This window comes from Myotis myotis, unplaced genomic scaffold (assembly GCF_014108235.1).
Source record: "Myotis myotis isolate mMyoMyo1 unplaced genomic scaffold, mMyoMyo1.p scaffold_m19_p_8, whole genome shotgun sequence".
Taxonomy (NCBI): domain Eukaryota; kingdom Metazoa; phylum Chordata; class Mammalia; order Chiroptera; family Vespertilionidae; genus Myotis; species Myotis myotis.
In genome coordinates this window covers 31,625,289-31,648,265 of record NW_023416390.1, presented here as the reverse complement: position 1 = coordinate 31,648,265, position 22,977 = coordinate 31,625,289, and the positions used below count along the sequence as shown (strand labels likewise).

Here is a 22,977-nt window from a genome sequence, read left to right as displayed (position 1 = left end):
GCTGAATGGATAAAAAAACATGACCCATACATCTGCTGTCTACAAGAGACCCACCTCATTAGAAGGGACTCACACAGACTGAAAGTGAAAGGATGGAAAAATATCTTTCAGGCAAATGGAAAGGAAAAGAAAGCTGGGGTAGCAATACTTATATCGGACAAAATAGACCTCAAAGTGAAGGCCATAACAAGAGAAAAGGAAGGTCACTTCATAACACTAAAGGGATCAATACAACAAGAAGATATAACCCTGGTAAACATATATGCACCCAATGCAGGAGCACCCAAATTCATAAAAAAACTCCTGGAAGATATCAAAGGAGAGATCGACAACAATACAATCATAGTAGGGGACTTTAATACACCACTGACAGCACTGGATAAGTCCTCTAGACAAACAATCAGCAAAGAAACAGCAATCCTAAATGACTCACTAGATCAGATGGACTTAATTGACATCTTCAGAACACTTCACCCCAAAGCCGCAGAATATACATTCTACTCAAGTGCTCATAAGACATATTCAAAAATAGACCACATATTGGGTCACAAGCAAAGTATCCCCAAATTCAAGAAGATTGAAATCATAAAAAGCATCTTCGCAGACCACGATGGCATAATATTAGAAATAAACTACAATAAAAACAACCCAAAATACTCAAACACCTGGAAGCTGAATAGCATGTTATTAAATATTGATTGGGTTACCAATGAGATCAAAGAAGAAATTAAAAACATCCTGGAAACTAATGACAATGAAAACACAACAATCCAAAACCTATGGGACACAATGAAAGCAGTCCTGAGAGGGAAGTTTATAGCTCTACAGGCCTATCTCAAAAAACAAGAAAAAATGGTAGTAAATCATCTAACTCTACAACTCAAAGAATTAGAAAGAGAGCAACAAGAAAACCCCAGAGTGAGCAGAAGGAAGGAGATAATAAAGATTAGAGCAGAAATAAATGACATAGAGACCAAAAAAACAATACAGAAAATCAATGAAACCAAGAGCTGATTCTTTGAAAGGATAAACAAGATTGACAAACCTCTAGCCAGACTCACCAAGAAGCAAAGAGAGAGGACCAAAATAAACAAAATCAGAAACGATAGAGGTGAAATAACAACAGACCCCACAGAAATACAAATGATTGTTAAAAAATACTATGGACAGCTCTACTCCAACAAACTAGACAACCTGGAGGAAATGCACAAATTCCTAGAAAAATACAACATTCCAAAACTCAATCAGGAAGAATCTAAAAATCTCAACAGGCCAATAACTATGGAAGAAATTGAAGCAGTCATCAAGAAGCTTCCATCAAACAAAAGCCCAGGACCAGACGGCTTCACACAGGGGAGTTTTACCAAACATTCAAGGAAGAACTAAAACCTATCCTCCTCAGACTACTACAAAAAATTCAAAAGGAAGGAACACTTCCAAGCTCATTCTATGAAGCCAGCATCACCCTAATACCAAAACCAGGTAAAGACAACACAATGAAAGAGAATTACAGGCCAATATCCCTCATGAACATAGATGCCAAAATCCTCAACAAAATCTTAGCAAATTGGATCCAGCAGTACATCAGAAAGATCATACACCATGACCAAGTAGGATTTATCCCAGGGATTCAAGGATGGTACAATATCCGCAAATCAATAAACGTGATACATCACATAAACAAATTGAAAGAAAAAAACCACATGGTCATATCAATTGATGCAGAAAAAGCATTTGACAAAATTCAACACCCATTTTTGATAAAAACTCTCAGTAAGGCGGGAGTAGAAGGATCATACCTCAACATAATAAAAGCCATATATGACAGGCCCACAGCCAACATCATACTCAATGGACAAAAACTAACACCATTTCCCCTAAGAACAGGAACAAGACAAGGATGCCCACTCTCACCACTCCTGTTCAACATAGTACTGGAAGTGTTAGCCACTGCAATTCGGCAAGAAGAAGAATTAAAAGGCATACAAATTAGAAAAGAGGAAGTAAAAGTGTCCTTATTTGCAGACGACATGAAATTATACATACAAAACCCTAGAGAATCCATCAAAAAGCTACTAGACTTAATACATGAATTTGGCAATGTAGCAGGTAACAAAATTAACCCCAAGAAATCTGAGGCATTTCTATACACCAATAGTGAACTTTCAGAAAGTGAGATTATAAAAACAATCCCATTTACCATCACACCAAAAAAATTAAGCTACCTAGGAATAAACTTAACTAAAGAGGTAAAAGACCTCTACTCAGAAAACTACAGAACGTTGAAAAAAGAGATAGAGGAAGACATAAACAGATGGAAGAACATACCGTGTTCATGGATTGGTAGAATCAACATCATTAAAATGTCCATACTACCCAAAGCAATCTATAAATTCAACGCACTTCCCATTAAAATACCAAAGGCATACTTCACAGATCTAGAACGAACTCTCCAAAAATTCATCTGGAATTAAAAAAAGACCCCGAATAGCTGCAGCAATCCTGAAAAAGAACAAAGTAGGTGGGATCTCAATACCAGATATCAAGATGTATTACAAAGCCACTGTTCTCAAAACTGCCTGGTACTGGCACAAGAACAGGCATATAGATCAATGGAATAGAATTGAGAGCCCAGAAATCGGCCCGAACCAATATGCTCAATTAATATTTGACAACGGAAGCAAGAACATACAATGGAGCCAAGATAGTCTCTTCAATAAATGGTGTTGGGAAAACTGGACAGATATATGCAAGAAAATGAAACTAGACCACCAACTTACACCATACACAAAAATAAACTCAAAATGGATAAAGGACTTAAATGTACGACAGGAAACCATAAAAATTCTAGAAGAATCCAAAGGCAAAAAAATCTCAGACATATGCTGAAGCAATTTCTTCACTGATACAGCTCCTAGGGCACTTGAAACTAAAGAGAAAATGAACAAATGGGACTACATCAAAATAAAAAGCTTCTGCACAGCAAAAGAAACCATCAACAAAACAATGAGAAAACCCACTGTGTGGGAAAACATATTGGCCAATGTCATATCTGATAAGGGCCTAATCTCCAAAATTTATAGGAACTCATACAACTTAACAAAAGGAAGATAAATAATCCAATCAAAAAATGGGCAAAAGACCTAAATAGACACCTTTCAAAAGAGGACATTCAGAAAGCCAAGAGACATATGAAAACATGCTCAAAGTCACTAATCATCGGAGAGATGCAAACCAAAACAACAATGAGGTACCATCTCACACCTGTCAGACTGGCTATCATCAACAAGTCAACAAACGACAAGTGCTGAAGAGGATGTGGAGAAAAAGGAACACTCGTGCACTGCTGGTGGGAATGCAGACTGGTGCAGCCACTATGGAAGACAGTCTGGAGTTTCCTCAAAAAACTGAAAATGGAACTCCCATTTGACCCTGTGATCCCTCTTCTAGGACTATATCCCAAGAAACCAGAAACACCAATCAGAAAGGATATATGCACCCCTATGTTCCTAGCAGCACAATTCACCATAGCTAAGATCTGGAAACAGCCTAAGTGCCCATCAGTAGATGAATGGATTAGAAAACTGTGGTACATCTACACGATGGAATACTATGCTGCTCTAAAAAGGAAGGAACTCTTACCATTTGCAATGGCATGGATGGAACTGGAGAGCATTATGCTAAGTGAAATAAGCCAGTCAATGAAGGAAAAATACCACATGATCTCACTCATTCATGGATAATAGAGACCATTATAAACTTTTGAACAATAATAGATACAGAGGCAGAGCTGCCTCAAACAGATTGTCAAACTGCAGCGGGAAGGCCGGGGAGGGTTGGGGGGCAGGAGGGAGGGGGGTAAGAGATCAACCGAAGGACTTGCATGCATGCATATAAGCATAACCAATGGACATAAGACACTGGGGGGTAAGGGAGGCTAGGGGACTGTCAGGGGGGGGGGGGACACATATGTAATGCCCTTTGTAATACTTTAAGCAATAAAAAAATAAAATAAAATAAAAAATAAAAATAAATAAATAAATAAATAAAACGTTGATGTTTTAAATGGCTACAGAATGGCTATATTAATTTATATTTCAAACAATAAAGTTCAGCCATTCATTCTGACCTATCTATTAAAAAAATCTATTAAAATTTTTTATAGATTCCTAGGTTTTAAAAAAATCTCAGAAAATAATCCCCTCAATTTGTAGCTGAGTAAGTAAACAAAGGTTCAGAGAGAGCAAGGCTATGGGCCCAAGATCTCAAAGCTCCTGAGATGAGATAACAGGACAGCAGGAGTTCCACGAATAGCGGTTACTGCTGAAAGCCAGGACAGTAACTTCAGTTAACGGACTTCAAAAATAATGTGTTCCACCAGAGCTACTAACAAGTAGGAAAAGGGACATACTGTCATCTTTTCCTTGCCTAATTTCAGCAAGAAAAGGAAAAAAGGTAGTAAATTCCTAAAAGGTACAATAGCAAAAGGGGGCACAGAAGAAGGATTCTCAAAGTAGGTGGAAGAATGGGCACCAAGAGCTAAAGGTATCATAAGTTCAGCTGCATGAAGTGAGCAAGTGTGGTGGAAAAGACTCTGACATGGGATGACCTTAGCAAAAAACCTTCCACAGCCTCAGTGGGTTGTATGAAAAGTTTCTTGGTTCTAACTATCTCCATGTGGCATCCAAAATGAATGCCAGTACTGAAACCAAATTCTAAAGAGAAATATCAGAAAAGAACTAACATCCCACAATGAAGAAACATCTTCAAAGAAGATGTTGTTATAAAAATACCACAAAAGTACTTTCCAACAAATTCCAGACCTAAAAGTAAAGCTTTAAAATGAAGCTCCAAGCACAGAGTCTTGAATCCTTTGCTCTGTGCCTGAAGAGGCCCATTTAAAGGAAGGCACTTCTAACCAGATAACACTGTCTTTATTCGACCAGACTTATGGGGCAGAGCAATGAGAAAGCAAGGTGGCAACTGGACCCTTTGAAATCTGGATGATCTAGAGCAGGGGACAGCACACTTTTTCTATAAAGGGCCAGAGAACAAATCTATTAGGCTTTGCAGGCCATAGGTCTCTATTATAGTTATTCAACTCTGCTATTGTAGTGTAAAAATACACCCAGAGACAATGCGTAACTGAACAAACATGGTTGTGTTCCAATCCAACTTTATGGATGCTGAAATTTGAATTTCACATAATAATCATAAAAGATTATTCTTGTTTTGATTTTTCTAATGATTTAAAAATATAAAATCATTCTTAGCTCATGGGCTGTACATAAACAGGCAGTGGGCTAGATTTAGCTGGTGGGCCACAATCTGACAACCTCTGGTACAGAGCATTTAATTGTCAACTGAACTGAACTTGAATGTGGATGGAAGATGGAAACATCTGAGCCCAGCTCCTAGGAAAGTTAAGTTAGAAAGCGAAAAGGTAGAAACATGTTTTTCTTAAAGAGCTTCAGGTATTTACCTTAAATCTCTTCTCTTGCTGAATTCCTCTGGTGGTATTGTCCAGGGCAGGTCTTGAGGAAGACATTCTAAAACTTCTGAAGAGAAATCAGAGAAATCCACACCATACTCTGTTAGTATTCCTTCTGTTTCAGGCTCAATTTCACCAGCCTGCCCAAGACTCTTAGCCAGCTGCCTGTGGACAAGACAGAGAGAAACAAGTGCGTTAGTGAGTAAAGGGAAGACAGGTACCCATTTCCTCTCTAAAACTGACCCGAGTAGGAAAGTCTTCAAAATCCCCTGCCCTTCCCCTAGTAGGAACACCCTCACCAGTGAATGAGGGGCCAAGCAGAAGAAACAATGATATACGTGGCCTGTTAAAGCCATGACTACTGTGTAATGTTAACTTTCTTCAGGAATTCTGTCCTAGGGAGTAGAGCCAGACAGCTTTCCTTTGGACTCCAGCAATTGTTTTTAATGGAGAAGTCAAACTGATATTGTTAAAAGCTTTTGTCAATTTTTTCTCTTGTTTACCTTCAGAGACAATTCTGATCAACCCAGTTTGTTGTTAAATCATTAGTTTCACAGTCCCTATACCTTAAGTCATGCTCACTAGATTAGATTCAATGTTTATATTTCACAATTCTACAAATTTTACCTTAATATTTTAAAGTATTTTATCTCAGCACAAAAGTAATATATGTTCAGAGAATTTAGAAAATACAGAAATGCACTGAGATGAAATTTATCTGTAATCCAGTCACCAGGCAAAATGCTATTCACATTTGAGGGTACTGGTCTATTAAAAGTAAGATTGCATTTAATGGGATAGTTCTGACATTATGAGTAGGGCTCCACCTTCAGGGAGCCAATCTCACTCTTTATCTGTGGGTCACCTATACATATGTCAAAACTGAAAGCTCCCATTCTCATATATATTGGCATACCACAAATAGACCACAAGTTACATGTTAAATACAGACATCCAACAGGAAATGCAAGATATGAAGCAGCTGCCTTTGTAAAGGGTTCTGGAGAGACCAAAGATGGCTACTTCTGTTTTGCAGGTCTACCAGAGTGATCTAGGAATCCGCTCTCAGCTCTTCCTACAAGGAATTTAGATCTGCCATTAGAGTCTTTTCTGGGATAATTCAATTTCTTAGAAGAAGATACCATTTCTGATGTAAGTAAGGGTAGATGCCTGGCTGCCAGAGCCCTTAGGTGCACAGTGGTGGAAGGGGTGGAGGATGTGACTGCCTCATATATAGACTTCCAACAAATTCCCATTTTCAGCCTTGCTACTGGAACACGGCAGTGGTGGCAGCAAGGCTGGCCTCATTTCTCACACGCCAGCCAAGAGAGAGAAGCCCACAATGGACACATGCACCTGCCCACCAGCATAGGCTCCAGGTAGCCTATGAATTCCTTACGTACAATGTAGGTTCAGATCAGTGTCTTTTCCTCACATCTAGATGGTGATCTCCCAGAAAGCACATCAAAAAGCCAACGATAGCAAAAATACAAAGTAAAAAAATAACAGCAAGCTAACTGGAAGATCCACAAATATTTGGAAATTTAAAAACTATGGGTTAAAGGGGGGGGGGGGAGAGAATTTTAACTGACTAGAACGCAACATCAATATTTATGAAAAACAGCTAAAACAGTGCTTTCAGGAAATTTTACAGCATTAAGTGCTCATTTTAAAAAAGAAGAAATGTGTCAAATCAATTTCTAAGCTTCTACCTTAAAAACATGAAAAAAAGAAAAGCAAATTAGATCCCAGGTAAACAGAAAGAAATAAGAAAGAAGAATCAATGGATAGAAAATCGGTAAAGAAAAACAATAAACTAAAATCTGATTCTTTGAAAAGAGAATGAAATAGATAAGTTTCTGGTGAGGCTGACCAAGAAAAATAAAGAAAGACACAAATTGCCAATATCAGGAATGAGAGAGGGAACATCATTACAGATCCTACAAGCATTAAAAGTATAGGAAAAAAATTATGAATGATTTTAACCCAATAAATTCAACATCTTGGATGAAATGGATCAACTCCATGAAAGACACAAACTGTAAGATTATTCAAGCAGAAACCCATATCTAAATATCTAAATACCTATTTAAAACCTTCTTACAAAGAAAACTCCAGGCCCAAGTGGCTTTACTGATGAATGCTACCAAGTATTTAAGAAAAAATTAATACCAATTCCATACAAGCTTTCAAATATAGAACAAAACAAAATACTTTCCAACTAGTTTCATGAAGTTAGCATTACCTCGATGCCAAAATCAGACAAAGAATACATTAGATCAATATCCGTCATGAATAACTTTTTAAATTTTGAGCAAGCTTTTAAATTTTAAATCCCACAGACTTAAAATTCTGATAAAATATTAGCAAACAGAGTTCAGTAATATATAAAAAGCATAATACATCATGACCACATAATTCAAGATTTGTCCAACATTAAAAGTCAATCAACATAATTAGTCATATTAGCAAATAATGAGGAAAACATAGACAATCCTCTCAAAAGATGCAGAAACAGCATTTGACGAAATCTATCCATGATCAAAACTCTCAGCAAATGAGTAATGAAGAAGAACATCCTCAATTACAGCTAATGCCAAACTCAGTGGGGAAAGACTAAATTAACTTTCCTCTGGATTAGGAAGAAGACAAGGGTGTTCACTCTCACCAGCACTATTAAACATGGTATTGGACATCCTAGTGAATGCCATTAAGAAAAAAGAAAGAAAAGGCATACAAATTGAAAAGAATGACTTCCACATTGCATGTAAATGGGTCAAAGGACTATCACTCCCATTATAGAAATGGCCAGCCCCCTACATAATGCCTGGACTCTCTTTATAGAAGACCTCTCTCATTCTATGAAAGTCCAGTAGCCAGCACACTGTATGACTTAGACTCTGCTTCTACTCAAGACTCTGATTGTGAAGAGAATGACACAAAGACAAAGAAGTGCTTAGCATTCATTCATGGCAGCTAGAATGGTTTCTAGTGACAGTAGTGGCATATCAGTGTCTGGTGGCAATGCTGTCCTGAAAGGTAGCAGTAAGAATTGTTGGCATTATGACCAAACTTATCCTGATAAATAGATGATGGCTGGACTTCTTGCTCTTGCCTCTCCAGATTTGCCTTGGTTCCTACCCATGACTTCCTCAGGACAACCAAGACTCTTAATTGTTTCTGTGAGTCCCTCAATACCCTTCTAATAAATTCCTTTTCCAACCCAAGCTGGTTTCTCTTTCTTTCTTTCTTTCTTTCTTTCTTTCTTTCTTTCTTTCTTTCTTTCTTTCTTTCTTTCTTCTTTCTTTCTTTAAATTGATTTCAGAGAGGAAAGGAGAGGGAGAGAGAGATAGAAACATCAATGTTTAGAGAGAATCACTGATCAGCTGCCTCCTGCATGCCCCACACTGGGGATGGAGCCTGCAACCCCGGCATGTGCCCTGACCAGGAATTGAACCTTGAGCTCCTGGTTCATAGATCCACGCTCAACCACTGAGCCACGCTGGCCAGGTGAGCTGGTTTCTTTTGTTTGTACCAAAAATGAAAACAGTTGAAGACTCAGGTCTCACTAATTTTCAAAATGCTAATTCATTTTCAAAATCACTACATTATTACCTATGTTCACTAGAACAAAGTTCTCACTGAGTATGTGGAGAATCTATTGTCACTATCTTTAAAGTTTGAAGAACATTTTGAAAATTCATTAGTATTTTGAAAATTAATGAAACCTGAGTTACCTCCAACTCACCTAAAACCATTTATTATTTTCACAAGTTCATGTGGTTCTGTTTTCTACATCCATCTCTTAATACTAATGTCTTTAACTGACTAAATTCTTAGTTGCAAGCACAAGAAACTAACTCTGGTTAGAAAAGGAATTTATTGGAAAGATATCAAAGAGCTCACAGAAATAGTAAGAGACTTGTAGAACCTGAAAAGGGGATAGAAACAAAGAATTACACGCTCAACTTCTAAATTCTTGATTCCAGACTAATGGGAAACTTAGGGTTTTTCTATGTATATCAAAAAGATACTTTGAGCCGAAACCGGTTTGGCTCAGTAGATAGAGCGTCAGCCTGCGGACTGAGAGGTCCCGGGTTCGATTCCGGTCAAGGGCATGTACCTGGGTTGCGGGCACATCCCGGTGGGGGATGTGCAAGAGGCAGCTGATCGATGTTTCTCTCTCATCGATGTTTCTAACTCTATCTCTCTCCCTTCCTCTCTGTGAAAAATCAATAAAATATATTTAAAAAAAAAAAGATACTTTGAGTCACTTACAGGATAAGATGGGGGGAAATTCAAAGGGTAATAAATGATCCTATATAATAAAAGAGAAACATGTAAATTGACCATCCCTCTGCTACACTCACCAGCCAATCAGGTGTGAGTATGCAAATTAACCCAACAAAGATGGCAGGTTAATTTGCATACACAGGCACCAGGCGGAGAGCAGAGCAGGAGAGCCGGAGGCTTGGGGGGACATGGCTCCCTCAGTTGCTCCCAGTGACCAAGGGAGCCACGTCCCCCCAAGCCACTGGGCGGAGAGCAGAGAGGGAGAGCTGGCAGCTTGGAGGACTTGGCAGAGTGAAAGGCCATGGGATGGAGACAGAGCAGGAGGGAAAACCAAGAGCGCAGGGAGCACCAGGAATTCTGGGAATAGTAGTTCTGGTGGCAGCCCCAGGACCGGAAGTGGAAGCCCAGAGCGCAGGGAGCACCAGGAATGCTGGGAATCGTAGTTCTGGTGGCAGACAGATCTCCTAGACACTAGAGCAAAGTGAGCCTAGAGCAAATTACTGTTGCGGTGGGGGATGAAGGGAAAGCAAAGGTGAGAGACCTAAGTAAAATCAGAGTGTCTAGAAAAAATTAAAGGGACAATATCCTAAAACTTCCAGGACATCTCCACCAATGAAGCAAAGAAAAAAAAAAAAAGCCTCTATTATTCTGTGAGCAAAAAAACAAACTGAGTTGGGATCTCAGACAACTCACTCATATGATTGCAAAGACAGACAGAAACTCCTGGATTGGAGAGGGCTCCACTGAGGGCTCCCAGATTGGAGAGGGTGCAGGTTGGACTGAGGGACCCCCACACCCCTAGTGCACGAATGTCGTGCACCGGGCCTCTAGTTATATCATAAAAGTCATGGTCTCACTAAGCTTTTTATGTGAGAAGTTAGGGGTACTAATCAGAAAGGTGAAATTCAGAGAACCAGATTTACACACACACACACACACACACACACACACACACACACACACGATATTACATAGGACGATGGCTGATTCCAAATGACCTTCCATTCTTACAAGTCATAAGTGGACTATGATAGTATTATATCCATTCTAAGGATGTTTCTAAAAAGACAGTAGAGCAGCAACTTCCTCCCTGCAACAGAACTTCAAGCAATATGTCCCTGGTCTACTCTGGCGGAGGAAAGGTGGTCTGATGGATAAGGACCTGAAAGAGGCAAGTTTGGAGGACTGGTGACCAGGACACCTGGTGAAGACATGTGGATGAAATGGATCTACTGAAATGAGCCCAGAATATGATTATTTGTGTTCCATGAGAATGCTCAGCAAAATACTTCCACTGTGGAGGCAGAACAACCTAAGAATGTCAACCAACCTCATTCCCTAGCCACTACAGTGCTTTTCAATGGGCATAAGTACAAAGTACATGTTAGCAGGAAATTAGCTCCACAGTATGAACTTCCTCTTACTAAAGATGACCTGACTACCACCCCTGCAGGACACCAGTTTGTCAGCACCAGCTACCAACTCTGAGCCTCTGACACAAAAGCACAGCAGAAGGACCCACCAACTATTTGATGGCGGGTTAAGCTCACCGAGCTCTTCTGTGATGGAGAGCTAATTCTAGGTTTAGATTTGCTATCTTCATTTGTTCTACCTACTTGGCTTGTATAAATACCATAATCCATAGATTTACCAAATATCAGCCATTATGTTATCACATTCAACATTATAATCCACAATTTATCCTTATAGAAGTAGCAAAGCCTATTGAAATCACTGATTAAATGGTGTACTGACAGACTACATTGAGAGGCAACACCTTCTCAGGACAAAGTACTATTCTCCAGATAGAACACTGCTCTTAGTACCCTAGAGCCATGTACATGATCTGGGTGGGGTGGAGTTGAATCTTTCAATATCATGCTTAAAACCTAACCATAATAATCATAGCAATACTCACCTCTACAGCTGGAAGGTTTTTAGTATCTCTGGGGACACTACAGTAATTCCTCTGAATTGGAAGCTAAGACTCTAAGAAACCTGACTGATATAAATAAGGCATAAAATATACTGCCCACTTCCTTCCTGGAAAAATACTTGCAATTCAAGCCAGCTGAGAGATGACTCTGAGGTAAGGATTCAAGAATGGCAAGTCATAAGTCACACAAGTTCAAGAGGCACACAGAATTCCAAGAAAGAAGAACCCAAAGAGGCCCACACCAAAGGATATCATAATTAAAATGCCAAAAATTAAAGACAAAGAGAGAATCTTAAAGGCAGCAGAGAAAAGCAACTTGTTACCTACTAAGAAGCTCACATAAAGCTGTCAGTTATTTTCTTCAGAAACACTATAGGCCAGAAGAAAATGGCATGAAGTATTCAAGGTAATGAAAAACAAGGATCTGAAATCAAAACTACTATATCCAGCAAGGCTATCCTTCAAAAATAGATGGCAAAACAAAGAGCTTCCCAGACCAAAAAAAAAAAAAGGCTAAAGGAGTTTATCACCATCAAACCAACATTGCAAGAAATGTTAAAGGGACTGCTGTAATAATAAGAAGAAACAGAGATATAGGCATAAAGAATTAAAATGGCAATAAATAAGTACCTATCAATAATCACCTTAACTGTAAATAGATTAAATGCTCCATTCAAAAGACAGAGGGTAGCTGAATGGATAATAAAGCATGACCCAAATATATGCTGTCTACAAGAGATCCACCTCAGAACAAAAGACTCACACGAGATGAGAGTGAAGGGATGGAAAAAATTTCCATGCAAATTTAAAAAATAAAGCTGGGATAGCAATACTCGTATCTGACAAAATAGACTTCAAAATGAAGGCCGTAACAAGAGACAATAAAAATCATTACACATACTAAAGGGGCTGATCCAACAAGAGGATATAAACCTGTTAAAAATATATGCACCCAATGTAAGAACACCTAAATATAAAAAAAAACTTCTGGAGGATATTAAGGAAGAGATCAACAGCAATACAGTCATATGGGGGGGGGGGGGAGGGGGGGGACAGGGGGACTTTAACTCCCTAATGACTTCACTGGATAGATCTTCCAGTTAAAAAAATATCAACAAAAAACAGTGACTCTAAATGATACACAAAATCAGATGGATTTGACATTTATAGAACATTTCACCCTGAAGCTGCAGAATATACATTCTTCTCAAATGCACATGGGTCATTCTCAAAGATAGACCACATATTAGGACACAAAACAAGTCTCTACAAGTCCAAGAACATTGAAACTATATTGATCATCTTCTTAGATCACAATGGAATGAAATTAGAAATCAATTACGGTAAAAACACTCAAACACATGGAGGCTAAAGAGCATGTTATTAAACAACAAATGAGTTACCAATGAGATCAAGAAAAAAAGAAAAGACTTCCTGGAAACTAATGAAAATGAACACACATAACCTAAAATCTCTGGGACACAGCAAAAGCAGAACTGAGAAGGAAGTTCATAGCACTACAGGCCTTCAATAAAATTTTTAAATAAACTATCTAACCCTACAACTTAAAGAATTAGAAAGAGCACAACAAGAAAAGCCCAGAGTAAGTAGAAGGAAGGAAATAAAAAAGATTAGAGCAGAAATAAATGACATAGAGACTAAAAGAAAAATACAAAAGATCAATGAAACCAAGAGCTGGTTCTTTGAAAAGATAAACAAGATTGATGAACCTTTAGCCAGACTCATCAAGAAAGAAAGAGGACCCAAATAATTAAAATCAGAAATGAAAGTGGTGAAGTAACAACTGACATCACAAAAATACAAAGGATTGTAAGAAAATACTATGAACAACTATATACCAACAAGCTGGACAATATGGACAAAATGGAAAAATTCCTAGAAAAAAAACACAATCTTCCAAAACTGAATTAGGAAGAACCAGAAAACCTGAATAGGTTGATGAAACTGAAGCAGTAATAATAATAATAATAAATACCAGCAAACAAAAGCCCTGGTCTGATGGCTTCACAGGGGAGTTTTACCAAACATTCAAACACCTATACTCCTCAAACTATTCAAAAAAAATCTAAGAGGAAGGAACACTTCCACACTCTTTTTGGAATTATCCTAATTCCAAAGACAGATAAAGACACAGAGAAAGAGAATTATAGGCCAATATTCCTGATGAACATAGATGCTAAAATCCTCAACAAAATGTTAGCAAATCAGATCCAGCAATACATTAAAAATATCAGACACCAATACCAAGTGGGATTTATTCCAGGGATGCAAGGCTGGTGCAATATTTGCAAATCAATAAATGTGATACATCACATAAATAAAGTGAAAGACAAAAATCACACAATCATATCAATAGACCCAGAAAAAGCATTAGACAAAATCCAACACCCATTTTTGATTAAAAAACACACACACAACTTTCAGCAATGTGAGAATAGAGCAGTGGTTCTCAACCTTCCAAATGCCGCGACCCTTTAATACAGTTCCTCATGTTGTGGTGACCCCCACCCATAAAATTATTTTCGTTGCTACTCATAACTGTAATTTTGCTACTGTTATGAATCGTAATGTAAATATCTGATATGCAGGATGTATTTTCATTGTTACAAATTGAACATAATTAAAGCATAGTGATTAATCACAAAAACAATATGTAATTATATATGTGTTTTCCGATGGTCTTAAGCAACCCCTGTGAAAGGGTTGTTCGACCCCCAAAGGGGTCGCCACCCACAGGTTGAGAACCGCTGGAATAGAGGGATCAAACCTCAACATAATAAAGGCTATACATGATAAACCTAGAGCCAACACTATTACTCAATGGGCAAAAACTAAAAGCATTCCCCCTAAGAAAAGGAATAAGACAGGGATATCTGCTTTCATCACTCTTATTCAACATAGTATTGGAAGTCTTAGCCACAGTGATCAGAGAAGAAAATATGAAAGGCAACCAAATTTGAAAGGAGACAGTAAAACTGTCATTATTCACAGATAACATGATATTGTACATATAAAACCCTAAAGACTATCTACTAGATCTTCCATATAAAAAATCAACAAGGAAACAGTGACTCTAAATGATACACTAGATCAGATGGATTTAATTGACATTTACTGGATTTAATAAATGAATTCGACAATGTAGCAGGATACAAAATTAACACCCAGAAATTGATGGCATTTTTATACACCAAAAATAAATTCTCAGAAAGAGAAACTAAAAGAAACAATCCTATTTACCATTACAACAAAAAAATTAAGATACTTAGGAATAAGCTAAGGAGGTAAAAGACTTGTACTTGGAAAACTACAGGATGTTGAAAAATGAGATAGAGGAATATATAAACAAGTGGAAGAATATACTACCATGTTCATGGATTGGTAGAATTAACATCATTTAAATGTCCATATTACCCAAATCAATCTATAGATTCAATGCAATTCCCTATTAAAATATCAATGGCATATTTCACAGATCTAGAACAAATACTCCAAAAATTTATATGGGGCCAAAAAAGACTCTGAACAGCCACAGCAATCTTGAGAAAGAAGAACAAAGTTGGAGGGATTAATATCAAATATCAAGTTATATTACAAAGCGACTGTAATCAAAACAACCTGATACTGTAAACAAGAACAGGCATATAGATCAATGGAACAGAACAGAGATCCCAGAAATCGACCCAAGCCATTATGCTCAATTAGTATTTGACAAAGGAGGCAAGAGCATACAATGGAGTCAAGACAGTCGCTTCAAAAAATGTTGTTGGGGAAATTGGACAGGTACATGCAAAAAAATGAAACTAGACCATCAACTTAGACCATACATAAGAATAAACTCAAAAAGGATAAAAGACTTAAATGTAAGTTGTGAAACCATAAAAATCCTAGAAGAAACCTTAGGAAGCAAAATCTCAGACATCTCTCATAGCAATATGTTTGTGGATGCATCTCTAAGGGCAAGGGAAACATAGGAGAAAATAAACAAATGGGACTACATCAAAATAAAAGCTTTTGCACAGCAAAAGAAACCATCACAAAATGAAAAGGGAGCCCACTGTATGGGAGAACATATTTGCCAATGATACATCTGGTAAGAGGTATCAAATATATAAGAACTCATATACCAAATATATAAGAACCTCCAAATATATAAGAACTCATATACCTTAACAAAGGGAAGATAAACAATCCAATTAAAAAATGGGCAAAGAAAAAAAAAAAAAAGAGCCAAGGACCTAAATAGACACTTCTCCAAAGAAGACATACAGATGGCCAAAAGACATATGAAAAAAAGGTCAAAGTTACTAATCATCAAAGGGATGCAAATTGAAATGACAATAAAGTATTACTTCACACCTGTCAGAATGGCTACCATCAACAAATCAACAAATGACAAGTGCTGGTGAGGATGTGGAGAAAAGGTAACCCCAGTATACTGCTGGTGCAGCCACTATGGAAAACAGTACGGAGTTTCCTTAAAAAATTAAAAATGAAACTATCATTTGACACAGTGATCCCACTTCTAGAAATATATCCTAAAAAAACCAAAACACCAATCAGAAAGAATATATGCACTGCTATGTTCATAGCAGTGTATTTACAAAGGCTAAGATCTGGAAACAGCCCAAGTGCCCATCAGTAGATGACTAGATTTAAAAAGTTGTGGTACATTTACACCATGGAATACTATGCAGCTGTAAAAAAGGAGGATCTCTTACCCTTTGAGATAGCAAGGAGGGACCGGGAGAGTATTATGCTAAGTGAAATAGGCCATTCAGAGAAAGATAAGTATCACATGATCTCACTCATATGTGGAATCTAAAGAACAAAATAAGCTGATGAACAAAATAGATCCAGAGACATACTAGCACAGAACAGACTGTCGAATCTCAGAGGAAAAGTGGGGGTGGGTAGGTTGATGGGTGGGAAAAGATTAGATAAAGAAGTTATATGCAAACTAGAGGCCCAGTGCATGAAATTCGTATACGGGAGGCAGGGGTCCGCTCAGCCCAGCCTGCACCCTCTCTAATCCAAGACCCCTTAGAGGATGTCTGACTGCCAGTTTAGGCCCGATCCCAGGGACATCCCTCTCACAATCCTGGACTGCTGGCTCCTAATTGCTCACCTGCCTGTCTGCCTAGTCGCCCCTAACTGCCCCCCCCCCCGACCTGACTGCCCCATACTGCCTCTGCATGCCAGCCTGGTTGCCCATAACTGCCCCCCCACTGCCGGCCAGGTCACCCCCAACTGCCTCCTCCCTGCCGGCCTGGTCGCTCCTAACTCCCCCCTGACCCGCCAGCCTGGTCACCCCTTACGTCCCCCCCTGCTGGCCTGGTCACCCCCAACTGCCCCCCTCTGCCAGCCTAATCACCTCCAACTGCCCTCCCCCGATGGCCTGTTCACCCCTCACCCCCCCCCCCCCCACTGGCCTGGTCACCCCATGCAGCCTGTTGTTCAGTTGTTTGGTCATCCGTCACTAACCCCCCTGCCAGCCTGGTCGCCCCCACACAGCCTGCTTGTTCAGTCATTTGGTCGTCCCTCACTAACGCCCCTGCTGGCCTGGTTACCCCACACAGCCTGCTTGTTCAGTCATTTGATCGTCCCTCACTAACCCCCCCTGCCGGCCTGGTCGCCCCACACAGCCTGCTTGTTCAGTCGTTTGGTCATCCCTCACTAACCCCCCTGCCAACCTGGTGGTAGGCAGCCATCTGTGAGAACGTGATGGTCAATTTGCATATTACCTCTTTATTATATAGGATATGCATAACCCATGGACACAGACAATAGTGTGGTGAAGGCATGGGGTGGGGGTGGGTGTGGACCAGAAGCAGTCAATAGGAGGGAAAGGGGGACATCTGTAATACTTTCAACAATAAAGACAAGTTAAAAAAAAGAATGGCAAGTCATATTATATAAAAGTAACTCATATTGAGACATATGAAATTGCCAATGTATTTGACCATTTTTATCTGTAAAACACAACTTCACATGATTCTACCCTATAGTATCAAAAATCACATAAAATAATTAACTATATATATAATCAGACAGCATAGATAGTTTCTTGGAGAAGTATGAACAATGAGGTACATCATATAGAGGTTATTAGAGAATTAGACTAATGTTAAAAGAAATACATTCTTACATGGAGTGGAAGTCTCAGTAACAATCTTTGTGAGGCACACTTAAAACACAATGGCCATTCTTACCTGATGAGGCTGGAGTGGCCAAAAATTATTATCATATATCTGAAGTAGAAAAGGGCCTAAACACTTAAACAGAAGGCATTTTATAATGTCTAACTTTTAAAGAATAATAAAACATCCATGAAGAATTCATTATTCAAGGATGAGGGAAAGAGAAGCCATCCCAGGTATTCTATTAAAAAGAAGTACTGCATTAAAAAGGAAGAAAGGAACAAGCAAAAGAAATAGCAGAAGGATAAAACATAGTCTACAAATATGTGGTCATAGAAATGATTGTCTTGACCAAAGATATTTGCAAGACTCGAAAACTAATGAGAATATTGCCATTATAAGGAAAGAGTTCAAACCAATAAATAGATTTCACAAAAGGAAATAAAAACTAGTGTTTTAGACCTAGGAAATAAGTAAAAAAGAAAAAGAAAACCATTACAGACATGCAGGTAATACTGGAGGTAACTAATGAAGAACTGATACTATTTGAAAAAAATAAGGATCCCAAAGGAGAAGCTTGAGAGAAGTGAGGAAAATGAAAATGAAAAATATAAAGAGTTAAAGAAAAAGATTACAGAGAAAACAGATACGAAAGGCAGATGGAGATCCAACATTGGCATAACTGGTATTCCTGAAGGAAGGAAATAGGTATATGGAATAGAAAACATTTTACAAGGTACCATTTAAGACAACTTTCCTGAAATAAAAGAAATTTTACAGATGGAAAGAGTATACCATGTTTCAGGAAAAACTAATACAGAAAATCATCACCGAAATATATTCTAGTGAAGTTACTGGATTTTGAAGATGAAAATTTTTAATGCAAAAACTCAGGGAATATAGTTCTCACAAACCTTTTCTGAAAAACTACTGGATGAAGAACTATGGCCTACCAAGATATGGAGAAATCTCTCCAAGAAGACTGGTGCCAAGTATCGGATCACTTCTGTGGGGTAGAGAGGCGAACATAAAGGAAAACAAAAGGAAACAGGTGAAAACAGATCTAACATTAATTGTCAGAACAAATCATACCAGTCATTGGACCTTTACTGAAATTAAAAGAAAAAGAAATTGGTCTTTTGTTTAATTTTATTGGCACTTGTGTTCTGGCAAAAATTTTCAGCAGGTTATATTCTGAATCCAAAAAAGCTTGATTTGTTTACTAAAAGTACAACATGGCTTATAAAGACCAAATTATATGTCAGTTATGGCTTCCAAATATGATCAATGACTCCAAGTTTCTATTAGTAGTAATTAGCATTTATTTTTCTAAGTTCCAGAGAACATTTCTCAGGTACGCTATTTAAATAAATTTACTATAGATTTTCATTGGAGATCTATTTGATAGCAGCACAGACTAGGCTGCTTGCAGGAGATAAAAATCCAACAGGTCAGCATGCTGACAAAGCTCATGATTTGGGCCTTAGATGCCCCAGAAAGAATCCTATGCTGTCTACTTATTCATAAATTCTGCTGTCACCCTAAAAATCAGAATATTTAGGGGTCTAAACAAAAGCAGAATCTACTAGGGCATGACTCCCCTAGGGACTGTAATCAATATCATGACTGGCATGTGGTCAAAAAGCACCTATAGCTGACCCTACTTGCATGTACCAGCTGTATACGTGGCCTTAGAGAATCTACTACTAGATCACTGAAGAGCACAAAGGCATCCTGATAACACCAAGAAGTTACTGACTACCAGGCCTGGAGCCTGCACAACTTCTGGATTCCCACATATGTGAGATAATAAATTCCCTTACTATTGCAGTTGATTTGGGTCACGGTGCTCTATCACTTGGTGCTACAAGCATCCTAACAAATATAAAATATTTAAAAATATCTTCCATGAGAAGCAAACTTCCCTTTACCTCCCTTCACTCTACAACAGAAAATATAAAGCTCTTACTACCAAAAATAGAATCTCAGGGCTGTTTACATCATATATCTTATAGGTATTCACTACACATTGACACAGTATTGCTAGTTCTAGAGCATAAAAACACTATAAAAGTTCCTTCCTAAAGCAATATATTACTATCTTAAAGACACTTCCTTTAAGATTTCTGTTGAACTCAACCCACAAAACATAAATCAAGTTCATTTCACCTCATGGGATATAGGAGGAAGGAGATCTGAGCCCCAATGCAGATCTCTCTCCTCAGTACTATCACTCTCTTCTGGTTATGTCTCCTTTCTCACACATGCCACTTTCTAGTCATAGTGCTTTTAAGTACATCTCTTCTTTACTAATAGATGAGGAGGATCATCCTAAAGGGAATAAACATTTATTTCTGTATCCTACAATGAAATTTGTTCATCACATGATGGGTGAGTAAATCCTATCTAATAAGAGAGTAATATGCAAATTGACCATCACTCCAACACACAAGATGGCCACTCCCATGTGGACACAAGATGGCCTGCAGGGGAGGACAGTTGGGGGGGACCAGGCCTGCAGGGGATGGCAGTTGGGGGAAACCAGGTCTGCAGCGAAGAGCAGTTAGGGACAACCAGGTGGGCGGGGAAGGGCAGTTAGGGGCATCCAGGCCTGCAGGGGATGGCAGTTGAGGGCAACCAGGCTTGCAGTGGAGGACAGTTAGGGGCGACCAGGCTGGCAGGGAAGGGCAGTTAGGGGCGACCAGGCTCGCAAGGGAGGGTAGTTAGGGGTGACCGGGCCAGCAGGGGAAGGCAGTTGGGGGTGACCAGGCCAGCAGGCAGAGTGGTTAGAAGCAATCAGTCAGGCAGGCAGGTGAGTGGTTAGGAGCTAGCGGTACCGGATTGCAAGAGGGATGTCCGACTGTCGGTTTAGGCCCAATTCCTGTGGGATCAGGCCTAAACAGACAGTCAGACATCCCTCAAGGAGTCCCAGATTGGAGAGGGTGCAGGCTGGGCTGAGGGACACACACACACACACACCCCTCCCACCAGGTCTGTAGTTAATGAATAAACATACTAATGCTTTTGAGCCTGGAAAAAGGCATCCTAGTCCTCCTTGAAACTCTAAAGGAAAACTAAGAAAACTGAAGATAATAAAACAAACAAAACCCAAAGATATGTACTTAGGTAAACTTTTGAGCCCTTTAATAACCAGCTGCCATATTATCAAAATTATTAAATTAATATATCAAAAAAATCAAATAAGGAAAAAATGCCTGCTACTATTGCTTTAATTTGAAATTATTGAACTTTCATCATTTATTGGTGTAGAAAATACCAATTTTGAATTGCCAGTTCAGTAAGATGAGAGAAAAAAAGTTAGAGAGATTAGAATGAAGAAACAAATCTGTCATTACATGCTGATGATGTGATTATCTACATAGAAAATACAAAGCAAATTATGGTATATCCAAAGTATTAAAATTAATAAGGGGATATAGCAAGATGGCTGGATTAATATACAAAAATTAATTATAATTCTATACACAAACACTAAAAAATTAGAAAATGCAGCTTAAAATCCTATTTTTCAGAAGTTAACATTAATAACATAAAAGACAACTCATGAACTGGAGAGAAGATATCTTCCATATAGTGACTGTTAAAAGGACTACTTTCTAGAATATTTTTTAACTCCAAAAAATCAAACGACAAACAGCTCAATTAAAAATGAATGCTAAAATTAGTTGGTGAAAGTTTAACCAAAAACAAAATAATTGCATAGTCTCAAAAAATATCTTCCCCAAAATATAGTATAGTAATTACAAGGAAAAAACAAGAAGTCAGAAATCCTAGCAGATACTAGCTTAGCCAAGTGATCAACATAATGTATCCCCTGATACGATGCACATCACTTCTGTAGTATCCTTCCCAATAATGGGTAATCTTATATAATAAAAGGCTAGTATGCAAATTGACTGAACGGCAGGATGACCAGTCGCTATGTGCGCATTGACCACCAGGGGACAGATGCTCAATGCAGGAGCTACCCCCTGGTGGTTAGTGCACTCCCATGGGCTCACAGCTAGCAAGTACAGTGGCAGTGGCGGGAGCCTCTCGCACCTCCGTGGCAGTGCTAAGGATGTCTGACTGACGGCTTAGGCCCGTTCCCCACAGGGAGCGGGCCTAAGCCGTCAGTCGGAAATCCCCTGAGGGCTCCCGACTGCGAGAGGGCACAGCCGGGGCTGAGGAAACCCCCCCTCTCCCCAAGTGCATGAATTTCGTGCACCGGGCCTCTAGTCTCAATATAATCATGAGAACTCATTCGACAAACCCAGATACAAAATCATATATAAATAAGGCATTATATGAACCCAAAGAGGCCCACACCAAGACACATCATAACACCCACTCTTCAGAAGTATCAAGGTCAGGAAAGACAAGGCTGAGGAATAGTCACAACTGAAGAAACTACAGCAATACAACAAGTAACAGCACTATAGGATCCTGGACCAGATTCTCAAACAGAAAAAAGACAGTAGTGAAAAAGCTGGTAAGATCTGAATAAATTTTATACTTTATTTAATAGTATTGTACCAAGGTTAATTTCTTAGTTTTGGTAAGTATTCAATGGTAATGTAAGATGTTAACATTTTTGCAACTTCTATAAATCTAAATTATCTAAACAAAAAAATTAACTGTGAAAAATAAAGACACAAAGACATTTTCTAGAAGAGAAACATAATAACCATGTAGGAAAAGATGCTCAATTTAATTAGTAATTAGGAAAATGTAAATTAAAATCACAATGAGATGCCATTTTATACCCACTTGACTGGCAAAAAATGAAGAGTCTAACAATATCAAGTGTTGATAAAAATGTGAAGCAATGGAAACTTATACACTGCTAGTAGGACTAAAAGTAGGTGCAGCCACTTTGGAAAATGGATTGGCTATAAAATTGTAAAGTTAAACATGCATATATGTGTAATGCAATAATATACTCTTAGCTTCTAGAGAAACTTGAGTTCATAAGAACTGGAATATTTATAAAAACATTGTTTATAGTAGCAAAACCATGGTTCAACCCAAATATCCACTGTGAGATAAATAATGTTATATGTCAAAAAATTAAAATATTATGAATTAAGATGAAT

The 22,977-nt window shown here is 38.5% G+C and overlaps 1 protein-coding gene across 15 annotated transcripts in view; it reads right to left on the bottom strand.

Annotated features, from left to right (window-relative positions):
• The window catches only part of DIS3L2 (DIS3 like 3'-5' exoribonuclease 2), a 358,040-nt gene that overhangs the window by 181,623 nt on the left and 153,440 nt on the right, over nucleotides 1–22,977 (bottom strand). For 14 of the 15 annotated variants that reach the window (XM_036319257.1, XM_036319258.1, XM_036319251.1 and 11 more), the window contains one exon: nucleotides 5,483–5,656. In XM_036319257.1, the coding sequence (XP_036175150.1) occupies nucleotides 5,483–5,656 (174 nt within the window). Of the gene's footprint in view, nucleotides 1–5,482; nucleotides 5,657–22,977 lie in introns of those variants that run through there. The other variant, XR_004969281.1, reaches the window with a different exon arrangement.